The sequence below is a fragment of the Peromyscus californicus genome, unplaced genomic scaffold, assembly GCF_007827085.1.
Source record: "Peromyscus californicus insignis strain IS unplaced genomic scaffold, ASM782708v3 Scaffold_6__1_contigs__length_162567912, whole genome shotgun sequence".
NCBI classification, from domain to species: domain Eukaryota; kingdom Metazoa; phylum Chordata; class Mammalia; order Rodentia; family Cricetidae; genus Peromyscus; species Peromyscus californicus.
This window is the reverse complement of record NW_026294584.1, coordinates 87,600,989-87,609,521: the sequence shown is the minus strand read 5'-3', so window position 1 is coordinate 87,609,521 and position 8,533 is coordinate 87,600,989. Positions and strand designations below refer to the sequence as shown.

General features: G+C 54.1%; 1 protein-coding gene across 2 annotated transcripts; it reads right to left on the bottom strand.

Moving 5' to 3' along the window:
- Positions 1-206: 206 nt before the first annotated feature.
- Sftpb (surfactant protein B) lies at positions 207-8,291 on the bottom strand. 2 transcript variants are annotated; one of them, XM_052719031.1, is made up of 10 exons: positions 8,225-8,291; positions 7,788-7,915; positions 7,436-7,507; positions 6,904-7,029; positions 6,072-6,236; positions 5,762-5,851; positions 3,354-3,537; positions 2,662-2,822; positions 957-1,037; positions 207-269 (listed from the first exon to the last, which is right to left on the bottom strand). In XM_052719031.1, the coding sequence occupies exons 1-10, from the start codon at positions 8,289-8,291 to the stop codon at positions 207-209; spliced, it is 1,137 nt and encodes a 378-aa protein (XP_052574991.1). The 2 variants fall into 2 exon arrangements, with proteins under 2 accessions (XP_052574991.1, XP_052574992.1); XM_052719032.1 differs by having other exon boundaries at positions 3,354-3,468.
- Positions 8,292-8,533: the final 242 nt, after the last annotated feature.

The following is an 8,533-nucleotide window of genomic DNA, read 5'->3' as shown; positions in this document are numbered from 1 at the left end:
CCCACCAACCAACCAACCAACCAAAGAAAACCAATCAAACAACCAAACAAACAAAACTTCTCCCGATGGAACCACTGGAGACCCTTGGCAGCCTGGAGCTGCGCCTGGGGGAGGTAGGATGACAGTCCACAGAAGGGGCGGGAGGACCTTCTGTTCCCAAACCCATCCTCCCCCGGTGGGCTGGGACTCACCTGGAGACCAAGCTCTTAGAGGTGTGGGGTTTGGAAGCATTGCAGAGGACTGGTCGGGGCCTCACACACTCCCAGGGCCTGCCAGAGACAGCACCAGGGCCTCAGTTTTCCATTTCTAACTCTCAGAGGGTATGGAGACAACTCTCACTTCAGACCTGCTGCCTGATGGGTACTCTTTTTTTTTTTTTTTTTTTTTTTTTTGGTTTTTCGAGACAGGGTTTCTCTGTGTAGCTTTGCGCCTTTCCTGGAACTCGCTTTGTAGACCAGGCTGGCCTCGAACTCACAGAGATCCACCTGCCTCTGCCTCCCAAGTGCTGGGATTAAAGGCGTGCACACCACCACCCAGCCTGATGGGTACTCTTGATACGACCTTCAAGACCCGTTGTGCTATTCCCCAAGCCATGGCCTTTGGAACTTAAAGATGAGGAGGTGGGACCCCCCCCTTCACACACACACACACCCGCTTCCTATGCTATAACCCCACCACCGAATGCATACTGGTCACTGAACATAACCATATCCCATAGTGAGCACCACACCACGGCCTCGGCTGTCTATCCCATCATGCATCCCTTCAATTTTACTGGGGCGTGTTCTTTGCTGCTCTGAGACCAACACCTGTTCTGTGGGTACAGTTAGTCCTGGACTGCTGCACAAGAGGCTGCCTGGATCCAAGAGATGGGGTCCCTGAGGGTCATGAACCATGGAGGGAGGGGCTATGGGAGCAGAGGGGAGTCCTGGGACCAGCTGAAGGGTTGGGCGTACCTGGCAGGTGACATGGGCATTCCGGCTCCTGGGCACCAGGACCAGCAGCTCGGATGTATGCTGTTCCACAAATTGCTCACACTGAGGAAAGACAGACACACACTATGTAGGCCCCAGCCTATGACAGGACGCACCTGTCCTGTAGTCCTGGCCTTTCTGCCTCCCCTCCATTCCTTCTGACTGTGAGCATGTATCTGTCAGTCAGTGCCTGGCTGACCACTGAGACTCTACCCAAGGGCTGGAGAGATGGCTCAGTGGATGGGCACTTCCTGCTCTTTTGGAGGACCTGAATGATGGCTCATAACCATTCTTAACCATAACCAGTTCCAGGGAATCTGCTGGCCTCTTCTGGCCTCCCTGGGCACTGCACACACATGGTGCCCATACACACACATGAAATAAAGCTAAACAAACAAACAAACAAACAAATAAAGGACCCCTCCTAAGAAAGGCAGGATACTGGAGCTGGCTGCTGGGAGGAGACCAGCAGCCTCCCCTCTCAACATTGGTTCATGTTTACCAGCACGCACGAGGCCTTCAGTTTAAACTTCCTGAAGCACACGAGACTGAGCAGAGTGGTGCCTGCCTATAGTCTCAGTACAGAGGAGGTGGAGGCAGGAGTATCAGAAGTTCAGTTTAGGTTCCGTGAGACTCTCTCTGAAGAAAGTCTTTTTCTACTTTGGTGAGGGAATTTATTACAGGTTTACAGAACCATCAATTACAGTTCTTGTAAAATGTCTTTCTTGTTGTTGTTGTTGTTTTGTTTCCGAGGCAGGGTTTCTCTGTGTAGCCCTGGCTGTCCTGTAGGCCACTCTGTAGACCAGGCTGGCTTCAAATTCAGAGATCTGCCTGACTACAGGCGTGTGTCATCACTGTCTGGCTTTAAAGTTGTGTTTTGTTTATTTATATGTGGGGGACACGTGTGTGCTCAGAAGGACAGCTTACAGGAGTTGATTTCCCCTTTACCGTGTGGATCCCAGGGATTAAACTTAGCTTGTCATCTTGGTGTCAGTGCCAGTGAACCATCCTGCCCAGTCCCCCCCCCCCCCCCTCCTCTCTCTCTCTCTCTCTCTCTCTCTCTCTGTCTCCTATCCCCAGACGAGGTCTCATGTAGCCCAGGCTGACCCTGAACTCATTATTTATATAGCTGAGGCTGCCTTTGAACTCCTGATTCTCCTTCCTCAGCCTTCCAAAGGCTAGGACTACAGGCCAGCACCTCCGTACCCAGCTTCTAACCCTCTTGTGTAGGTGGACTTCTTCCAGCTGAGTTACAGAGGGGGCGGGGGGTGGGACAGGAAGGATCCTGGGAGAAGGCTGAGTTCTTTGCCTGCTCCAGCTGGCCTGGGCTCTGCTCATTTTCTGGTGCCTCGTGGGCACTGCCGGATGCTACCCACCATAGGGGTAACATGTCACACCAGGGGCACGGTGTGGCCAACACACCCTTGTGTGAAACCAATAAAGGACAGTATGACCCTTTTCTACCGGGACTGACAGTGCTTAGCCCATGATGCCTGCCGATGCTCCACTTGGGGCCCAGTGATGTCTCTCTCTTACAGTTGTGACAATCCCACCATTGTCTGACCCACACCCTGTCTACCTGGCTGGGCTCCACTCCAGCGTCCTGTGTGTCTCTGGCTACAAAGTGTCCTGGTTTAGCCACTACCACACACAGGCCATAAGGCCTACCCATGTACCCACCCTATACCTTTTGCCTGTCCAGCCAGAAGCGAAGGCAGGCCTGGCGCATTGCCTGTGGCATAGCCTGTTCGCTGGCGTTCCAGGCCCGGGTGATCACAGACTTGCAGAGATGGCACTCAGTGTCTTGTCGTGGCCCTTCTTCTGTCAGGGACTCCAGAGCAGGGAGGGCTGAAGAGAAAAGAGCCAAAACTGTCTGTCCCGCAGGCGGGGCATGATGGCACATACCTTGTCATGCCAGCACTTGAGAGGCTGAGGCAGGAGGACCACACCAAGCTGGAGGCCAACTGTGGTGTGTAGAAGGACTCCGTTCTAATCCTTCCCCCAAAGCTGTCCTGCGCAAGTGTTGGTTCTGGGGCTGGAGAGATGGCTCAGTGGTTAGGAGCACTGGCTGCTCTTCCAGAGGATCTGGGTTCAATTCCCAGTACCCACATGGTGGCTCACAACTGTCTGCTATTTCAATTGTAGAGGACTAAACATCCTTTACGGCCTCTGTGGGAACGAGGCACACACATGGTATATAGATGGAGATGCTGGCAAAACACCCCTACCCATACAAAATAATACGTAGTCGAAAATAGTGTTGGTTCCTGTCCCCCACCTTGTCCGTGTTCCCTCCTTCCCCCTGTGTGCCCCGCAGTGACATAAGCCAGGAAGAGGACCAAGGAAGGAGGACAGTGGGGGAGGTGACAGCAGACTTACCTGGGCCAGTGGCGTCCTCACTGGAACATCGGAGGACGAGGCCGCAGACGAGCTGGGGTACCACCCGGCCCAGCAGTGCATCTAGCAGGAGGACTGTATAACGCTCGGCCAGGCACTGGCAGATGCCACCCACCACCAGGGGTACCACGTGGCACGCCTGGGCCACAGCCACGGCCAGCACACCCTGGGGTGGAGGTGGAGAAAGGACAGCATGGGACCTTCCTCTGACAGGCTCTTGTTTGTACCCGTAGGAGTGGACACCCCAGGCACACCCCTCTCTCCCTCCTAGGAAGGAGAGCTGTCCACGGCCACTGAGCATCCAAGACAGCAGGGGACCTGGGGTGCACCTGGAGTCTCCGGGAGAGAGTCAGCGGTTGACTCCAGACCCAGATCTGACTCCAAAGGCTTTAGAGTCACTTGAAAGGGGGCAACAAGGCCACGGCTTCTCACAGCCTGACCCGAAGCTAGAACTCGAAGCCCGTTTCCTGACCCAGGGCCACCCTACTTCCCCATGGTCATCCATCACAAAGACTGTCAGTTCCTTCTGTGGGCTGTCAAAGCTGACAGACCCTTGGCTATGCGAACCCCTGGGAAAGCCAACACTTCTCCCATCTCACTTCCAAACTACCTCGAAGCTGAAGGATCACAGAGGTCACGGACCTGTGACTTTTTCCTTTACATGTGACAAGCTGGCCCTAGTGCCAGGAGGCTGAGGAAGGAAGAGGGTTCAGAGTACGGACACCCCTGGAGTGCGGCACGTCAGAAATGGGGCCCTTCACTTAAGGCACCCACCTGTGATCGACCCACACATGGCTCTCCTCCTGTTATGGTGACACAGGCCAACAGTCATCATAGTCAGTGACCAAGCTGTTCACTGGTGAAATGACTCCACCTCTGTGATACCTCCACCCATGCCTCCCCTGGCTGTACCCTCTCTCTGGTCCCTGCTGGCTGGAGAGGATGATGCCTTCTGACCTTAGGAAGCCTCACTGTGCCTGCTCCCCTTTCTGGAACACTTCACTCCTGCACCCCCTGTCCAGCTGTCATCCTGCCTGGTGGTCCAGCAGTTTTCTGATCAATCAAACACTCTTCCTCTCTGGGATTCCCTGGCAGCATACCACCGGCCCCACTTTGCTGGCTGTTCCCTCTCGTCTCTTCTGATGCCGTCTCCACCTGTCCACACCTTGTCTCCTGATGGTTTTGCTCATGCTTTGGGTCCTTGATTCGGTCTTCAGCCAGTGATGTTCAGGCTGATGTGACTGGGGTTTTGTTTGTTTTTGCAAGTGTATGTGTGTGTGTTCATGTATATGTACGCTTGTGTGTGCAGATATATGGAGGCTAGAGGTCAATGTAGTGTCTTCCTTAGTCACTCCCACCTTATCATTGTTTAAGGTTTATTTTTATTCATGTATATGTGTGCATATCTGCACATATGTGCAGGTACCCATGGTGCCAGAAGGGTATTGGATTCCCCAGAGCAGGAGTTACAGATGGTTGAAGCCTGACAGGGGTGCTGGGAACCCAGCTCAGTCCTCTGGAAAAGCTCTTAACTGCTGAGCAGTATCTCCAGCCCCTCCACCTTGTATTTTGAGGCAAGGTCTCTCACTAAATCTGGAGCTCATCCATTTGGCTAGGCTGACTGGCCAGCAAGTGTCAGCGATTGGCCTATTTCTGCCTCCCTGGTGCGTAGGGTTACAAGTGTGCACTGCTACCCCTAACTTTTTATATGGGTTCTGAGGATCTGAACTCAGGTTCAGCAAGTACTTTACTCACTGGGCCGTCTTCCTAGCCCCCTGAGCTCATTTCTACTTGATGGATGCCCTTAGCTCCTGAGGGCCTTGTTTCCTCCCAGATTTTGGCTTGTTACCTCTCCCTGGCTTACCTGTCTAATTCCCATCATTTCATCCGTGTGAACCCTCAGCTCTGCAGGGTCTATAGTCTGCACGTTCCTTCCACAACGCAAGCTTCAGAAAGGCTGAAATGTGTGCCCTGCTGTGGGTCTTAATGAGTGACATTGCCTGCAGGTCCCCATTTGGGCAGTGTTGATAGAGCGTGACCATTTGTGGGCAGGACAACCCTGCGCTGATGAGGCCTTTGGGAGAAGCCACTATGCGTTCGGAGGACAGAAGGGATGGTGATATTTTGGTGGACACTCTGTTTTTGAGAAATTAATGCATTTTCCCCCACAGTGACAACCAGGCCTTTCTCAGCCTTCAGATGGTGAGCTACTGGAAGAGGAGGCTGGCCCTGACCAATTCTCCCATACCTGAGCCTCAAGGTTCCTTGGGTAGGGACCAGGCATGGGTGTCTTAACTCCTCACAGCCTTCTTGGTGTGTTGAGGTGGGGGAAGGTACAGCTACTGGAGGCCCTCCCGAGCTCTATGTGGTTCTGGACACTGAGGCCTTACCTTGGGAATCACGGCTTGGACCCGCTTGATCAGAGTCCTGCAGAGCCAGCAGAAGGGCAGAGGGATGGGGAGCTGCTGTTCAGAGAGCTCCTGAGGAAGGAAGTGGTGAGGTGGGTTAAGGCTGGGAGGTGCCTTCCGAGCCCTGCCTATCTCTCTTTGCTTCTCTGCCTCCTAGTTCAAGCTCTGCCTGGTGGTTTTCGTCTCTTCCCAGCTCTACCCCTCTGGGTGCTCATGTGTCTCAGTGGCCACTTTAGCCTTCTGGATTCCCCATAAGCGCTGTTGGCGGGGGAGGTGGGGAGGGCTGGCTTACCTGTGTGTGAGGCCCAGGCCTAGCCAAGAGGGCCCCTGGCATGGCGGAGAGGACCAGCTTGTTCAGCAGAGGGTCTGGAATAGCATCCTGCATCCCTGGTTTCTGTTCTGGCTTAGCCTGTGCCAGTGGGCACAGCCCCACATGATGGCAGATGGCCTTTGGGTTCTAGGACACAGAAAGGTAAGGGCTGTTAGGATCAGGAGGGAACCCCTCGCTGCCCGACTCTGCTCAGGGACAAGGACTGTCACAGTCTTTGAGCCTCGATTTATGGGGAGCAGGCTGGGTGGGGTGCTCCATCTTAGGATTCCAGAGAAGGGGCAAAGACAGAGATGGGGTGGTGTAGGGCCTCGGGGCAGGTATCTGGGAATGTGTGAATGCACGTGAGCAAATTGTATGACAATAAATAAGAATGTGGGTGTGAGAGAGAGGGGATGGAGGGTGTGCCTGAATGTCTGTAGTATGTTATTGAACAGGTACGCTCTGATCTGGGTGTCTGGATGAAGGAACTGAGTTTCCTATGGCTACAGTGGTGTGTGTGTGTGTGTGTGATTCCATGTGTGTATCTGATTGAGTGGTGTATGTGTGTGGGTCGGTATGGATATGGGTGTTCATGTATATGTGTGGGTGCTGTGTATGTGTCTGGTTGAATGGTCTCTCTCTCTCTCTCTCTCTCTCTCTCTGTGTATGTGTGTGTGTATGTGTGTGTGTGTGTGTGTGTGTGTGTGTGTGTGTGTGTGTGTGTGTGTGTGTGTTGGGGCCACTTTTACAGGAAAGTGGCCACTTAAGCACATGAACTGTGTGGTGGGTGTGGCAGGCAGGTCGGGGCCCTCACTATCTGGCTCTGGAAGTAGTCGACAACCAGGGGCAGGTAGACATCGAGCACTTGGCGACATCGGGGCACAAGCAGCTTCAAGGGAAGGACCTCACACTCCTGCTCCAAGAACTTCCGGATTGTGTCCTGGGAGGGCAGAGAAGGGACGGTTAGCTTGGCCTTTCTGAGGTCTGCCCCCACCAGAGTCCCCTGATGCAAGGCCTCCACCAGAGCACACTGGATATGTGTGGGTGAGTGTGTATGAGTGCGTATGAGTGCGTGTGCTCATCCTGGAGTTACAAGTAGCTGTAAGCTGTCTGATGTGGGTGCTGGGAACCGAACTCAGGTCTTCCAGAACACGATGTGCTCTTAGCCACTGAACCATCTTTCTACCCCCTAAGCTCAGTTTTATGAACCTACTCTTGGGTGGCTGGATGAGTGTGAAGGCCTCACCTCGGCCTGGAAATAGCCTTCTGGGGAGCTTGCTCCTTTTCCACTCTCTGCCCCTCATCCCTTGTTCCCTAAACTTCCTCCAGGATCTGGTTCCCATTACCTGGAAAACGTCTTCCTTGGTCATCTTTACGAGGAGGTGGACAATATCCTCACATTCTTGACACAGGTCATTCTGGAAAAAGGGTCTCAAGTGGGGCAAATGAGTTGGGGCGTGCTCCTAGCTCCAGGGAGCGCAGCTTTCTCAGACACAGGCTGACAGGTCCATCCCATTCACCCCATTTGTGTCATCACATCCATTTCATTCCGTTCAATCTACTCATCATTTTATGTCATACTACACCGTCCATCCTCCATGCCACCCCGGTCTCTGTGGGAAGCCCACTTATGCCCGTTCAGAACCCACCCCAATTCCTTCTTTCCAAAGCCCTCGTGCACCCTTGGGTGTTACTCACAGGTCCTGCGTGTCCCCAGACTTCCTGTAGGCAGTGCCCCAGGGCTCTGCACTGCACTGCTTGCTCCAGATTTTGGCACCAGACTTTAGGGCCCTGTGCACAATCCAGGGATGATGCCGACCCGGCGGCTACAGTTGGGGTCAGAGCGGCCTTCATCAGGATCCAGGATACACTTGGCACCCTGCCTTCAGCCCACCCCCAACCCAGGTTCATTGCAAACGAGTGGCCATCACTTATGTCAATCATCTCTGAGTCCTCCTGCCTCAGTATCTACCAGCTGACCTTGAACGAGCGCCTAGGGCCTCTCTGGACCGTGACTAACTTGTCTTTAAATTCAGGAATATGTGCAGGCTGGGGTCATTCTGGGCACAGAGCTGGCTCAGTAAGTGGTGGAGATGCCTCTGGGTGTGTGGGGGCGGGGGGCCTGGGAGACTCACCTGCACCTGGGCTGCAGAGTGTGGGCAGCAGCAGCAGCAGCCACTGCAGCAGATGTGACTTGGCCATGGCTGCCTACTCCTTGGCACCCTACTTGAGGCAGAGGCTCTTATAGTGGGGGAGAGGCCCCGGGGGCCGGACTCCATGGGAGCAAGCTGACCTCAGTGTTTGCCTGTGTCTTGAGAGCCCTCCAGGTGTTTGATCCCAGGTCTTCTCAGCAGGGTCACGCCTGTCACCTCCCCTGTGCTGGCTGCTCTTGGTTCCTATTCCTTTCCTCTTCCCCAGCTCCCTCTGTCCCTCTGCTCATCTTC